The sequence below is a fragment of the Chenopodium quinoa genome, unplaced genomic scaffold (genome assembly GCF_001683475.1).
Source record: "Chenopodium quinoa cultivar QQ74 unplaced genomic scaffold, ASM168347v1, whole genome shotgun sequence".
NCBI lineage: Eukaryota > Viridiplantae > Streptophyta > Magnoliopsida > Caryophyllales > Amaranthaceae > Chenopodium > Chenopodium quinoa.
This window is the reverse complement of record NW_018744702.1, coordinates 2,059,642-2,075,616: the sequence shown is the minus strand read 5'-3', so window position 1 is coordinate 2,075,616 and position 15,975 is coordinate 2,059,642. Positions and strand designations below refer to the sequence as shown.

At 39.5% G+C, this 15,975-nt stretch overlaps 2 protein-coding genes across 3 annotated transcripts; one reads left to right on the top strand and one right to left on the bottom strand.

Annotated features, from left to right (window-relative positions):
• Positions 1-447: 447 nt before the first annotated feature.
• LOC110702793 (dolichol-phosphate mannosyltransferase subunit 1) lies at positions 448-4,125 on the top strand. The gene is made up of 5 exons (XM_021880540.1): positions 448-694; positions 2,434-2,533; positions 2,630-2,663; positions 2,737-2,813; positions 3,482-4,125. The coding sequence occupies exons 1-5, from the start codon at positions 597-599 to the stop codon at positions 3,890-3,892; spliced, it is 720 nt and encodes a 239-aa protein (XP_021736232.1). The 5' UTR covers positions 448-596; the 3' UTR covers positions 3,893-4,125.
• Positions 4,126-4,714: 589 nt separating this feature from the next.
• Positions 4,715-15,741, bottom strand: LOC110702792 (tRNA-splicing endonuclease subunit Sen2-2-like). Of its 2 annotated transcripts, none has more exons than XM_021880538.1 (2): positions 15,444-15,741; positions 4,715-5,601 (listed from the first exon to the last, which is right to left on the bottom strand). In XM_021880538.1, the coding sequence occupies exons 1-2, from the start codon at positions 15,627-15,629 to the stop codon at positions 4,948-4,950; spliced, it is 840 nt and encodes a 279-aa protein (XP_021736230.1). In that variant the 5' UTR covers positions 15,630-15,741; the 3' UTR covers positions 4,715-4,947. The 2 variants fall into 2 exon arrangements, with proteins under 2 accessions (XP_021736230.1, XP_021736231.1); XM_021880539.1 differs by having other exon boundaries at positions 4,715-5,701; positions 15,444-15,735.
• Positions 15,742-15,975: the final 234 nt, after the last annotated feature.

The window sequence follows — 15,975 nt, the reverse complement described above, 5'->3', positions numbered from 1 at the left end:
GATTTATCTTGTTTAGAAATATGTTACATTAAGGTATGTTTACTGAATTCAATAAACAATCCGAGCAATGCACGGGACACAAAAGTAGTTATGCATGTAGTAGTACATTTTTTCTATCCTATTTATTTGCAAACAAATAGCAGCTATGCGTTAAGGGTTAACCGAACCCAACCAGGGGCTAGATTAAGCCGACCGGATTATGACCCAAAAATAAAATTGATCAAATCGAATCCGACCTGTATACCTGAATTCAGATTAACCGTTGCATCTGTAATTTTATTTTTTTTGAATGGATTGCATCTGTAAATCAGTAAATTAAATACACTTTGTTACCGAAAATTGATTTTGGCACACCCTTTATTGATTTTGGCACACCCCTATGTGAGAAGAGCATAGAAAATTGTGCTCTTATATAGCGCTGTGCCAAAATCATTTGCCTTTGTTACCCTATTGATCTAAATTTGACACAAAGTTATACTCTTGTTATGAAAAAGTACAGTAGTAAAGTCAAAACTCAAACTTGGACTTTTGTTCCCGCATTGAGGTTTGATCTTTGAAGTAATCGAGAATTCTAGGGTTCATCTTCCAACCCAAAAATGGCGCAAGAGAAGAACAAATTCAGTATAATCGTTCCTACTTACAACGAACGTCTTAACATTGCACTCGTTGTATACCTCATGTTCAAACATCTCAAGTAATCATCCCTTTTCCCCCTTTTTCGTCTTTCTAATTTCTGCTTGATTTGGCTTTAATTATAGAAAAAATCTGCGCAATTTTTTAATATAGAAGTTGTATTACAATTTATTTATGTAATTATTTATTGATTGAGATTTAGTTGCTGGAATTGTGTAATTATGATTGTTGATCTAATTTGAAGTCCGATCGTCATGTGATGATGAACTCATAACACTTTTGATGGGATTATTGTTATTTATTTATTTATTTTTGAGGGAATTAAGAGAATTTTGAGGATTATTGGGTGTCTGATTCATTGATTTATTTTAAAAATTGTACATGTACAAGATTCGAGGGGAGGCGGGTGGTGGGCAGTATTTTCTTTCCAGATTGAATCCGGTGTCGAAAATCCGGGTTTATCGTTGTTTTTGTTTTAGAATATTGGGATATTTAAGTGTACCGTCCCAGTAATTTGGATTCGGTACTCTATTGACACAGTCTTAGGGATGGGACTCTGCAAGGAGAGCCAGGATTTGATTCATGATCTGTAGGTTGTTAAATGGAGTTCACTATGTATGGATTGTTGATGATTGTTGTCGTTCCGTTTGATATTTGAATACTAGTTGGTTGAGTTTAATTGCTGCATTTGTAATTGTGGTATGCTGGTACCTTCTGTTCATGATTTTGTACCAGTAATTTTAAGGGGGAATTTTATTGTAACAGAAATTGGTTGATTGGATCTGCCAGAAGCTCAGTGTTATTGCAAAGGGGTGAGGGGAAGAAGTTAATATCAGCCTTATTGTTGCCAGGCTGATAAGCTAGGATTGTATGACGGATTATACTTACTGATATCAGTTATATTATAAGAGAACATGCTAACTCATATGATTAAGTTTGTATTAAGTTATCTTCCCTATAAATTGAAGCTGTCTAATGTTAACTATGTGGTTTGTTATGTGTTGTGTATAACGTAATGCTTTCCCGATTTTCTGTTCTCTTTTCATCTGTATGGTTCCTCTTTTTCTTTGGTTAATTCTGGTCCGGGAGAGAAGGGAAGAGAGTCCTGGATTGTAGTAGCTTTAAGCTATGATGTATCTTCCATCCTAAATGTCCATTCTAAAACCGATTTTTCTGTACTCCTTTTCACTTGAGGAAAAGGAGGTGAAGAAGAAAAAAAAAGTATTGCAAGTTGAAAGAGAGGCATGCCCCCATAAATAAAAATAAGTGGAAAATTAGGCCTTTCAAGAGTTTCGACTATGATCCTAATTTTTCCTGTAAAGTTGCAATATTTAGTGAGCTCAACTTATCTTAGGAACAATTTTACTTTTCCTTCTTAAACAATAAATAATTTCTGCTCAGCAGGTGTGATAAACATACAATACGATGATACAAACAACCATATATCTTAAATTGAAAATCTCCTTGTTTTTTCATGCGCTTATTCTGGCAGACAGAGTAGTATCATAGTACTATTACACTACCCAGCTTTTATCCGTGCTGTCACTTACCACAGTTGTTGGACTTTCTTGATTTCTTTAGTGGCCAAGCCAAAATTTAGAAGGTTTGTTGGCTTGGGATTTTTTGCATGCATCAATCTTTCTTTCTTTCTTAATATTCATCTTATGATAAACTCTATGTGAGAACCGAAAAATTATTAATTGATGTGGAGCTTTTGAGGAGTCGTGGAAAATTACAATATCACTTTGCAATTTTCTGAAGTCAATGTTCATGATAGTGTTTGTGGTATCCTGTATGTAGGGATATCGACTTTGAAATAATTATCGTGGATGATGGGAGTCCAGATGGCACTCAAGAAATTGTTAAACAATTGCAGCAAGTATACGGGGATGGTCGAATAGTAAGTGTTGTAAATATTTTCTGCTCCTTCAACTAACATGCTCAATTTTGGTTACTCCTATTGCTCTGATCACTTATTTTCTTCTTAACCTTTCAGATTTTGGCAGCTAGACCTAAGAAACTTGGACTAGGTAGGCTTTAATTCTTGTTGACTTGTTGGTGTTAAATTGAAGAGACCTATGTCATATTCGATGGATTTTGCAGGAACTGCATATGCTCATGGGTTGAAGCATGCATCTGGCAATTTTGTTGTAATTATGGATGCTGATCTCTCGCATCATGTATGTATGTCTCACATTAATATAGCTTGTTAAATAGATCCAGTTTGGATTCAAGTTTACCTTGCCTTCATTAATTTCGTTTTTTCCTTCTACATGGACATTAGTGCAGAATATTACCGTGAATCAGTCTCATCTCTAGAATTTGATTATGTTTTAGCGTGACAACTACTAAATCACTATTTGTTTGGTTTTATTTATCAATTATTTTGTTTTCAAACATCGTAAATCCTAGATCATTGTCATAGCTAATCAGCGTAGCTTTCATGCTAGAGTGCAGTTTCGTTTTTTTCGTTCTGGAAAGCCACACATTTACCAAATGTAGCTGATTGTCTCATCCCCCAGTTAAAGATACTTGGATAAATCTTTGGTTTGTAGAGGCTGCAAATTCTGGTTCATTATTGTATTTAGCATCATGCTAGTGTTTTTGGAAGAGGGTTTGGTATTTCCGTTTGACTTGAAATGGAACATGTTTATAGAGAGTAGCAAATAATGCTGAGTACAGAATTATTGGGTAGTAACATTTTGCAATTACCTTGCAGTATGGAAAAGGCCTTGCTTGACAGCGGAATGTCTGGTTGGCTGTTGGACGTAATTATCTGTGTTAATTAATAATTATGTATTGAGAAACTTGAATCGGCCTTGACTTTCTATTTTTCTTTCTCTTACAGCCAAAGTATTTACCAAGCTTCATCAAGAAACAAATGGATACAGGTGCAAGTATAGTAACTGGAACTCGTTATGTTAGCGGTGGTGGTGTACATGGGTGGAATCTTATGCGCAAGCTTACAAGCAGGGGGGCAAACGTACTTGCACACACTATTCTTTGGCCAGGTGTTTCAGATTTGACTGGATCATTTCGGCTCTACAGAAAATCTGTTCTTGAAGATCTCATCAGCTCTTGTGTCAGCAAAGGTTATGTATTTCAAATGGAGATGATTGTCAGAGCTTCAAGAAAAGGCCATCATATTGAAGAGGTTCCCATAACATTTGTTGATAGAGTGTACGGAAGCTCAAAACTTGGTGGATCTGAAATAGTTGAGTATTTAAAAGGCCTTGTATATCTTCTGTTTACAACTTAATACCTGTAATTAAGAGCTTTTTTCCGGGATTTGGCATAGCAAATGTGTGTGATGAGACTTTAAACAGGAGAGAATTTCTGGTCCTACATCGTGAATTTTTTTTGCCCTGGTCTGGGTTAGGTTAAAGATTATACAGTTTTGTTTCCGATGATTGGGCATCATGTTACAGTCAAGTTCATCCCTATTATTTTACCTTGTACTACTGTGGATGCTTTTTTTATTTACCCTTTATATTTTATAGTATATTGTAAGGTGAAAAGGTTCATTATGTGTAAAAATCCATTAAGCAACATCTTTAAGACCTTGATTTATCCAAACAGTTATTTGAGGGTAGCAAAGTTCAAGCACAGGATGGTTGAAGGATGTGCGACAATGCGATATAGGCCGCTCCTTGTAAACCAACTTCTGCCTAAACTGCAAATGATCTTTTTAACTTTCAATTTCTTACACACGCTAGCTTGATATTCTGCCTTGAGTTGTACCAACAAATTACAACAAAGTTAATGTTAACTATGGTAAACAATCTTCACAACAATACGCAGAGACTGATATATGTTCTTTGACAAATCTATATCATTAGTGCAGCTCAGAAACCGACATAACCAACATTGTTGAGAAATGAATGTGGTACACCATGGAAGAGGGCCAATTAGAGATCCGACCTATTAAGAGAATACCTGATGAGGACAATCCATATCGAATTCTCACAACAAATAGGTGAGCACCATTGTGGATATGTGGGTTGAACTCAACAGACAGAAAAGTAATGAAGCTGTTGAATGGCTGTCTTAGAAAATTATTGACAAACAAGATCAATGCAAATGATGCCAAACAGAGGGGTGCTCTTCTTTGGGTACTCATGTTAAAAGAAGACTATACGTTACATAATACCTTAGTACGGAGTAGAATCTAAAACAGAGTACGCTATAGTTATCATACAAAAGATAGCACTTCAAATATCAAGTATGCATTTTAGCTTCACTACAAATTTTAGAATCTGTTTTCTTTTCACGAGTTTTCTCTGGTATCCATCTAGAGATTATACGCGGTTCTATTTAATAATTTTCCAAACACACCGGAGAATTGTTGTCTTTACTGATGCCTAGAACATGTAAAACTAGCAATGTCTTAGCAACACCACCACAAAGCCGAATTGTACCATACAAATCAAACCACAACTTCAGTCGTCCACTGGAGATGCCATTAATTTCTGACAGAACAAGAACAGCATATTCGGAATGGACCAAAGCTGGATGGTGGCGATAAGCAACATAATCAACACCATATTGGGATCCTGACCTAACTACCCAATTTTTCATTCTTAGATGGGCATATGCTTTGAAATACTCAGGAAACTTTTCAACTTTTGAAATCATGAAGTGCCACAGGTTCTCATAAGTTTTCACAGCACCATCGCCTCCTACAATCTTCAAACACTTCAATGTATAGCACAAGTAAAAAGCTTCTTGTAATGTAAATTCATACCAGTGTGTATCATTTTGGCTGGTCGTAATAACCCGACCAAAACATGCACGGTCCAGAAGTTCAGATTGTTCTGTATTTGCTTCAAAAAGCACCCTACATCCAGATATCGATCCCTTGCATTCTGATGTGTGTAGAGATGATTGAAGTGCAGAAACTATTCCCGACATTGGTTCTGCAAAAGCTTTTGCTTCTGCATCTTTTCCTTTCCACCGTGGACCCATTTTCTATTCAGAACAAGAATTCAATTATGTGCATCGACATTTTCTTTTGTAACGTCGACTCTATGATAATCACAATCTTGAACTCACATCCAAGTCAATATAGCTGTAAATGGAGAAATCTCTTATTGAGTAACATGAAGGTCAGCAACAGCATAATGCTTCACTATGACAGGCAATCAAGCATTCAAGCAAAGCAAATGCATATTAACTACTTAAAATAAGGAAGAAGACCTATATAAAAATTCATGCATCAAGTCTAACAATACATGAATGCCTCAAATGATAACCCGAGTTAGACTTCAGTAACTTCACTATTATATTTAATAAACAATTCATTTAAAGGCTTTGTTATCAATCAATCAGCTCACAATTCAAATTGCAGTAATTGAAGAGATAAAGCATGGTAAGGATAAACTCTTCGCCGAATACTGACCAAAAAAATTATTCTTCAGCGAAACATGTTCAGCACAACATTATGCCACCAGGCCTGTCCCATATCTTGGAAAAGGGACAGCCATCCTGGGCCAAGGAGAAATGATCCATAATCCATATCATAGTTCCATTCTAACATAAAGATTATAAACATGTAAACAAAAGGCTATAACACAATAGCAACCAAATTTGACTTTATTGTCAAATTAGGCTTGAAAATCACATAAGGTGCACAAAATAATCACATAAAATTCTTCTTGCTTAAGATCACCAACATAAAGTGCAAATTGCAAAATTCTAGCAACATAATTGCTGGATACAATCATTCATAACTTCAGTAATTACAAGTTTGCAACCAATAGTTCAAAAATCCACCTTAAAAGGACCCTAAATTGACCATACTGACAATCAATGAAGATTAAGGAAGAGGGACAGCAAAACATACAATGACGTTAAAGAAAGATAATTAATATACTAAATGCAAGGGAACAAGCTTGGAACATCTTTATGGCTAGTGCCGGCGATGGATTTTCTCAGCCCCCTTTATTTGAATTGTCAAGTAGTTCTCAACATTTGTATCCACAATCCCCGATTTAGTTATTGTATTAGTGTGGTTAAGAGGTTTAAAAATTTTCTTTGTTTTTTTTTTTTTTTTTTTACAATCAACATTTTCTTTGTAGTATATATATATATATTGGGCTTACATTTTATATAGAAATCTTATTTCTAGACTAGAAAATGAAGAAAAAATAACTAGAGTATCATATATTGGGCAATATTGCTATTGATTTCATTTTCTAAAATTATGATGGAATGCATATGTTTGATAAGAGCCTAATTCATACAACACCAACATAAATCAATCGATTAGCACAAAAAATTACCATTATGTCCATTATTAGTACAACAATTAGAGCAATCAATTCACCATATTCACAAACAAATTACTACAAATCTAGGTGAGAAGCTATTCCTATTTTACTCGATAATTAACAAATTAGAACAACGAAATAAGTGATTAAACATTCAATAACTCACAAATCTAACTAATTATGAGATTAAGTGTTATTATACTAAGACTATAACCTACAGCCAAAAATTAATTTATCTCCTAAACCCAAAAATTAATGAGGGTCTAACTCAAAGAGAAAATATTGAATATTATCAATACATTTACACATCATATTATTCATACATCAATGAAGTAGATTTCAGCACCCAAAAAAAAAAGCATTTTTATGAGGATTATTAAGGTTGAATTTACATAAAATTTCGGATAAAAAGGGAGAAAACTCTATGATTGAAGAAGGTTTCAACAAAATCTAACAATAAACAACTAGAAAAGCAAAGTATGAATTTATGCAATGGGAGTCAAACATAGGAATGCTACGATATTTTCAAATTAAATTTTGAAAGCAAATACAAATAATTTAGATAGAGAATCATACAAATATTATAGAGTTCTTCTGGTTAAACGAGCTGCAACTGCTGCTCTGTTCTTCAGCAACCCAGATTTTGAAGAATTTGAAAGTGAACAAATTGCGGGTTTTGGTTTTTTTTTATAAGGAAAAATTCACTTTAACAATCCCTACTTTGGCCAATTTACTTTAAATAGTCTCAACTTTTGATTATTATTTAATAGTTTCACCTTTGATATGAGTTTATCTCCGGTAGGCCCAACCGATCAACACCGAGTCAACGACCTGTTATAACAGGTAAGCATGACAAGTGATTGGTCCAATTTTTTTATTTTTATAAAAATAAAGTAAATAAAAAAGAAAAACAAAAACAAAGAACCCTAACAGCTACCACCCCCTCCCCTAGCCAGTCCCTAGCTCCAACCCCCAGCCCACTGGCCATCTCCCTTTCCCCTGAAAACGGCCGGCCTGCCCCTCCCAACCCCCGTGTCATTCTAGACATAGATAACACTCAAGTGCCACTACTATGACTGTGTTAAAATGCGGCCTTGCAATATAAGTTGTTTGGTGATTAAAACTGTTAGTAGAGAAACATCACCGACTGAACGAACATGCAATACACCCTCACCCTCCACCCGTGACCTTGGTCTACAGCAGGAGGCAGAAACAGAAGCAGCGCACCAACAACAACATCAAGCCTTAGGAGCCGTTGGAGAGCAGGGGAGCAGCAGGGGACAAGTTACTTTAGCTATTTGTTTGTAATAGATTAAAGTAGTAAGATGCCAAATATGGTACATGTAGTAATTAAGGCTTGTATTGCCAATTATGTGCTTGTGATAGCAGTATAACTAGAGAAGCCTAAGAAGTAGAAAGGTATGCAAAAAATTGTAAGAAACTTTTGGAGAGTCATGGCCTAAAGCCATTGTTATCATTCACGCAAGCTTATAGCTTTCAATCAATCCAACAACCTTCCTTCTATATTCGTACCACGTAGTCCGTTGCAGTTGGTATCAGAGCCGACATGCCGCCAACGCCGTTGAATGTGACGCCGGAGAGGGTGGCGGCCCTTGAAGAGAGAGTGGAGGAAATTTTCGAGAAACTCGGTGAGGGAGAAAATTCTCTTCAACAGTCCCTGTTAAAGAAACAAGATGAAACCATGGATAAGGTGCGACAATCGTTAGAAGGAAAAATGGATCGATTCCGGCAGGACCTAGTTCAACAAATTAACATGACGACGAGCCGGCAAGACAAAGTCATGGATGAAATTCGCAGCGCCATTAAAGCCCTGGGAAAGCAGCCTAACACGATGAACGAAGAGGTGGAGCAGCCGCAACCCCTGGGTGGTGGTTCACCGCACCTGAACACTGGGTTTAATGAGCCGCCAATCGGAACTGGAGTTTTCAACGGAGTCCGTATAGGATCGTGGGAACCCGGAGTTGGAGGGCAATACCGTTATCACAACGGAGATAACGAGAACCGAGGCAACTGGAAGTTTAGGAAGCTTGACATGCCTATTTTTGATGGGTCCGACCCCGACGGGTGGATACTAAGGAGTGAGCAGTACTTTCAGTTCTACCACCTTACGGAAGCGGAGAAACTCCAAGCCGCGGTGGTGGCAATGGACGGAGATGCCCTGCGTTGGTATCAGTGGGAAAGTCGACGCCGACCTCCAGGAGGATGGGAGGATTTAAAGGGGCGCGTGTTAGTACAATTCCGACCCGTGAACGACGGAACGTTGCACGAGTAGTGGTTGGCGGTGGAGCAAACCACCACGGTGGTGGAGTACCGGCGGTTGTTTATTGAGAAGGCATCACCATTGGTGGATATACCTGAGAGTTTAATGAAGGGTCAATTCGTTAATGGCTTGAAGGAGGAGATAAGGGCGGAGATCCGGATGCTCAACCCGTTGACCCTAGCGGATGCCATGGATCTAGCCATACGGGTGGAAGAAAGGAATCGGGTTAACAACCCGAGGAAGAATGGGGTAGCTTATAACCGACCCGGACCCTATTCATACTTTAACAAGAGCCCAGCCTCAACACTACTCGGGTCTGGGCAGCCCAAAACACGAGCTTACAAAATCCTTCACCCAACCCAAACACGTCCAACTACAGCTCTAACCCAAACACTACTTCCCATTACCCAAATACCCACTCTTATAACCCGAATTGAGCATACCCGAACCCGAATCCAACCTTGTCAGCCCAATCTTCAGTGGCCTCAACCAACAAACCCAACCAACCGTATCCTAGCCGCAGCAACCCGAGCACCACCAGGTTCAACGGCGAGGTTCACAGGTTGACCGAGAGAGAAATCGCCGAGAAGAGGGCAAAAGGATTGTGTTTCCGGTGCGACGGGCGGTGGACCGGCCCCACCCATATTTGTACGGCCAAAGGGTTGAGTGTGTTATTAGTTGAGAAGGAAGAGACAGAGGAGGCCGGGGAGTTAGTAGCACTGGAGGCGCCGGAGGAAGCGGAGGAGGTTCCGACCTCCGTCTCGATGAACTCTGTCGTTGGGCTGACCAACCCGAAGACGATGAAGCTCATGGGCGAAGTCAAGGGAACTCCGGTGGTCGTCATGATTGACCCCGGAGCTCCACATAATTTCATCTCCCTTGGAACCGTCGAGAAATTAGGAATTCCGATCACCGGAACGACCTCTTTTGGGGTGTCCCTGGGCAACGGAGCCGCGGTCAAAGGTCGTGGCGTGTGTCAGGGAGTGCGTGTGAAATTGAAAGAGGGATTTAAAGCGAAAGAGGTTTTTTTACCCCTTCAATTGGGAAACTTGGATTTGATTTTTGGGGTGCAATGGTTGGAGAAATTGGGAGAGATCATGACCAACTGGAAGTCGCAGAGCACGAGCTTTGTCGTGGAGGGAGAGAAGGTGACCATTAATGGTGATCCGAGTTTGGCATGCACCGGAATTACCCTTAAGGCGATGTTGAGGACCTTAAGGAAAGAGAATGGGGGGTTATTGGTGGAGATGAACGGCTTAGAAGGGGAGCAAAAGGGGCAGCAAGATGAAGTAGTTCCTGACTTTTTGAGAGGGGTGTTAGAAGAGCATAGTGAGGTATTTACGGATCCCAACGGGCTACCACCGAGCCGGGGCCACGGACATTCCATTATACTTAAGGAAGGGAGTAATCCCGTGAGTGTTCGGCCATACCGATACCCACAATTCCAAAAAGACGAGATTGAAAAGCTCATCGGAGAGATGCTTGCGGCCGGGATAATTAAACCCTCAACTAGCCCGTTCTCTTGGTAAAAAAGGACGGATCTTGGAGGTTTTGTGTGGATTACCGAGCATTGAACAAAGAGATCGTGCCGGATAAATATCCGATACCGATGATCGACGAGCTACTTGATGAGTTGCATGGGGCCCGGGTGTTCTCGAAATTGGATCTCAAGGCCGGATATCATCAAATATTGGTGCGACCGGAAGACACACATAAAACCGCCTTCCAAACTCATGAGGGCCACTACGAGTTCCTCGTTATGCCATTCGGCCTCACTAATGCACCGACAACATTTCAATCATTAATGAACGAGGTATTTCGACTCTACTTGCGTAAATTTGTGCTTGTATTTTTTGATGACATATTAGTGTATAGTGGCAGTGACCATGAACATGTAGAGCATATTAAATTAGTGCTTGCTATACTTAAAAAACATGTGTTGTTTGCTAATTACAAGAAATGTGAGTTTGGCAAAGAAAGGGTGGCATACTTGGGCCACATCATTTCTAAAGATGGTGTGGCAGTGGATAATGAGAAAGTGGGCTCAATGCTCAAGTGGCCCATTCCTAAGTCCTTGAGGGATTTAAGGGGCTTTCTTGGTTTAACAGGATACTATCGGAAGTTCATTCACCAATACGCTCACATTGCACGACCTCTCACCGATCAGCTCAAAAAGGACAGTTTTGGGTGGTCGGAGGAGGCGGATGAGGCTTTCCGAGCACTCAAGTCAGCCATGGTTTCGGCTCGGGGTCCTCACCATGCCCAATTTTTCCAAAATGTTCATTGTTGAATCGGATGCCTCGGGGTACGGTTTGGGAGCAGTTTTGATGCAAGAGGGGAGGCCGGTGGCGTTCTTCAGCAAGGTGTTGGGACCCCGGGGGCGGAGCAAGTCAATCTATGAGAAGGAACTTATGGCCGTTTGTTTAGCGGTTGAGAAGTGGAAGCATTACTTGTTGGGAAGGCGATTCGTGATACGGAGTGACCAACAAAGTCTTAAATACATCACTCAACAACGAGAGATTGGAGTGGAGTATCAAAAGTGGGTTCGCAAGCTTATCGGGTTTGATTTCGAGCTTCAATATAAGCCCGGGGTGGCCAATAGAGTGGCCGATGCTCTATCACGGTGGGGGAGTGATGAGGAAGGGACGGAATGTGGGGCAATGTTCACCACGCAAGGCGTGGATTGGGATTTATTGAGGGAAGAAATCGAAAGGGATCAGGAAGTTCAAAGATTGAAAAAAGAGGTGGAAGATGGGAATGGATTGCGAGGGTATGCTGTGGAAAATGACAGATTAATTTACAAAGGGAGAGTGGTAATTCCACGAAATTCTAGTCTAAAGAAGTCATTACTCCAGATTTATCACGACTCCCCCGAGGGTGGTTACACCGGCGAAACGAAGACGTACTTGAAGCTAGGGGCTGATTGGTTCTGGCAGGTATGAGGCGTGAGGTGGCTGAATATGTTCGATGCTGCTTGGTTTGCCAACGACACAAACATTCACAACAATCCCCGGCGGGGTTGCTCCAACCGTTGCCGATTCCGAAGAGAATTTGGGAGGATGTAAGCATGGACTTTATCGAGGGATTGCCTAGGTCGAAAGGGGTCGATACTATCTTTGTTGTGGTGGACCGTTTATCGAAGTATGCTCATTTTATCGGGCTTAAACACCCATTCTCGGCCTATGTAGTTGCGGAGGTGTTCATTAAGGAGATTGTGAGGCTACATGGAATACCCACGAGTATAGTATCAGATAGGGACCGAATATTTCTGAGTATATTTTGGCGTGAGCTGTTTCGGATGCAAGGTACAGAGCTGAAGAAAAGTACCTCCTACCATCCTCAAACGGATGGCCAAACCGAGGTGGTCAACAAGAGGTTAGAAACCTACCTTCGTTGTTTCGCGAGTGAGCAGCCAAAAACTTGGGCCAAGTGGCTTCCTTGGGCCGAGTATTCGTACAATACGACTCCCCAATCCTCGACCCAAACTACTCCCTTTATGGCGGTCTATGGCAGACCTCCCCCAAAATTGATTAAAGGGGATACTGGGCACACTGCAGTTGGCACCGTAGAAGAGATGTTGAGGGAAAGAGATATGATGCTTGATGAATTGAACGGTAATTTGGTTCGTGCACAACACATAATGAAGAAGAACGCAGACCTTAAGAGGAGGGACGAAGAATTTCAGGTGGGGGACTTCGTGTTCCTCAAACTACAACCCTATTGACAGAGGTCGTTAGCAAAACGTCCTTTTGAGAAGTTGGCGGCTCGATTCTATGGACCCTATGAGGTGGTGCAACGAGTTGGGAAAGTGGCATACAAACTTCACTTGCCTGATCATTGCCGTATCCATCCCGTTTTCCACGTCTCACAATTAAAGCGTGCTGTTGGAGATGTCCCTAGTCCACTATACCCGATCAATTGACACCGGAGCTAGAGCTAGTGGTTGAGCCGGAGGCGGTGCTAGAGTTGCGGCAAGGGGAAGGACCTAATGGCAAATTGGAGGTGTTGATCCAATGGGCAGGAGTTCCTGCATTTGAGTCCACTTGGGAGGATGCCGACACGATCAATGAGCGTTTTCCGAGCTTCCACCTTGAGGACAAGGTGGGTCTTTTGGGGGGCGGTATTGCAATACACCCTCACCCTCCACCCGTGACCTTGGTCTACAGCAGGAGGCAGAAACAGAAGCAGCGCACCAACAACAACATCAAGCCTTAGGAGCCGTTGGAGAGCAGGGGAGTAGCAGGGGACAAGTTACTTTAGCTATTTGTTTGTAATAGATTAAAGTAGTAAGATGCCAAATATGGTACATGTAGTAATTAAGGCTTGTATTGCCAATTATGTGCTTGTGATAGTAGTATAACTAGAGAAGCCTAAGAAGTAGAAAGGTATGCAGAAAATTGTAAGAAACTTTTGGAGAGTCATGGCCTAAAGCCATTGTTATCATTCACGCAAGCTTATAGCTTTCAATCAATCCAACAACCTTCCTTCTATATTCGTACCACGTAGTCCGTTGCAGAACAATTGATAAGGGGTCTTGAAAATACTCATGTTCGAAACCAACTAGTCAGATCTACAACAACTAATAATTTGATAAGACTTACGAACTATCTTCTATACTTATTTAAATGCCAGGCTATCTGTAATTAGAAAACGCCTCACTAATCTACAATATACCACTAAATGCAGAAACAGGGAAGCAGACATAACCAGATCATGAAAAGCTATACAGATAATACTTGGGGAAGGTCATGACAAGCTGCATCCAAACAGGTATTTCACAATTCAGCAACAAAGAAAGAAAATACTTCCCCACTCAATTAACCTACTGTTATTCTAGCCCCTAACTTGCCGCCCCACAACTCAATTAACTAACACCACATCATTCAAGCAACCACCCACAACCATGGTCATGACAACCAACCAGCAGCAAATTAGGCTCAAAAACAGAAGTTATTTCAAAATCAAAGAAAAAGGTATCTGTCATATGAAGGACAGTTATCAGGTCAGTCAAATGTATAAAATAACATGAGTGATACAGGAGGAAAAGTAGTAAACACAAAAACTTTACTGAGAACCACAAAATTTCCTTAAAACAAGTCCCTTGTTCAATGTGCAAAAAAAGATTATAAATTAGCAACTTTTTATAATGAAACAAACAAAGCACATTATTTCATCTTATTTTCAAGTCTATTCATTAACCCGCCAGGGGCACCCCTTGATGGGCAGCTCCGTTTCTCTCACTCTTTGCTAGCACAAGTAACATATCGATTGTAGATGAAAAAAACTAACAAAATCCTTAACTCTAAAGCATAGGAGCTGAAGTTCTAACGAGAAACCTAAGAGATAGTGACTGAAGATAATTTTCTAGGAATTTTAACTGAAGTCTCTTCTTTCCCTAGCAGCGAAACATGTCGACAGCTACACAAGTACACATCAGCATAATAACAGTCAACTCTTTCCTTAAAGAAGTAGGATACTTGCTTTGGTACAGCAAGACAAAAGTTTAGTTTATATCACAGATAATGAAGAGCCACAAGAAGCTGATACCGAAAATCATCCGGCATTAAGCGTGGGCATAACTAATATAGTTACGGATCAATTAATTCTGGCATCATTCAGTTCTGCATAGAGTAAATGCATTGGATTGGCCGTAAATTTTAACAACCACTAGTCCACAATCCTCCCCACTACTCAATAGTTGGGGCAATCTAATTTAAATGGAGGGATTTTCAATCATGTATACACATTCGTGTCACCGTATGTCAACAGAAATTAATCAAACAGCATGGTAAAATATAGTAAAAGAAACAGCGATACAGATTAAATCTCTTCAATTGTAGATGAAAAAAACTACATTAATTACCTATATTGCCTAATTTGCAACGCAGGTGACAGTTTAAAAGCAAAGTATACATAAAGAAATAGAAAATAATTAGGGATTTTTGCATAATAAATCGATTTTGAATGGTTTGACATTAATTGACACCAATGATAACCCTAAAATTCGCAATTGACAGCGAGATTAAAATCAATTCAATCAATTCGCAATGGAAACCAGATCAAAATCAATTCAATCAATTCGCAACTCAGTCAATTCGAAATTCAATCAATAATCAGATTAAAATCAATTCGCAATGAAAATCAGATTAAAATAAGAAATTGGACAAAAAACTCAATGATAACCCAAAAATCGCAATTAGCAAATTGCAATATGAAAAAGATGGAATGATCGGTAGGAAGGGGAAGAATGCGTAACTAACCTGGGAGGAATTGTGGTGGCGTAGCGGCGGCAGATGAAGACGACCGGCGACGGGTTTGATCGGAAGTTCTGAACTTGGCCTTGGTTTTTTTTTTTTTTTTTTTTTGAGGAAGAACAGTATGTGCTGTACGTGAATAAGGATTAAGGAGTGATAGTTGGTTCTTGTGTTTTTTGGCGGCAACAACATATATTAATTGTTTTTTTGGTGAGAAAGAGGGGCAAAGCCCAACAACATATATTAATTGTTAATAAATCATAATTTTATTTCAAATATAAATTATAACTAGATTAGTGCCCGTGCAATGCACGAATTTAACCAAAAAATTTAATTTTGCATAAATAAAAGTTGTATATTATTATTGAAATAGTTTTAAAATAATACATGACTTTCTACAATAATAATAATAATTTTTGATATTATAGTCCTTAATTCAATGGTATGTATGAAGTGATAAAGAAAATCAAAGAAAATAGGGATTTGATATGGTAAAATGGGTTTAAATAGAGGAAATAGAGTTTAGCTGATAGTCAAA

Excerpts from the sequence above, each read along its gene's own strand:
- LOC110702793 (XM_021880540.1), top strand. The coding sequence starts at position 597 with ATGGCGCAAGAGAAGAACAAATTCAGTATAATCGTTCCTACTTACAAC. Across the intron at positions 695-2,433 it reads CTCATGTTCAAACATCTCAA|GGATATCGACTTTGAAATAA; the intron begins GTAATCATCCCT and ends TCCTGTATGTAG. Across the intron at positions 2,814-3,481 it reads ATGCTGATCTCTCGCATCAT|CCAAAGTATTTACCAAGCTT; the intron begins GTATGTATGTCT and ends TTTCTCTTACAG.
- LOC110702792 (XM_021880538.1), bottom strand. The coding sequence starts at position 15,629 with ATGTTGTTGCCGCCAAAAAACACAAGAACCAACTATCACTCCTTAATC. Across the intron at positions 5,602-15,443 it reads GCCACCACAATTCCTCCCAG|AAAATGGGTCCACGGTGGAA; the intron begins GTTAGTTACGCA and ends TGTTCTGAATAG.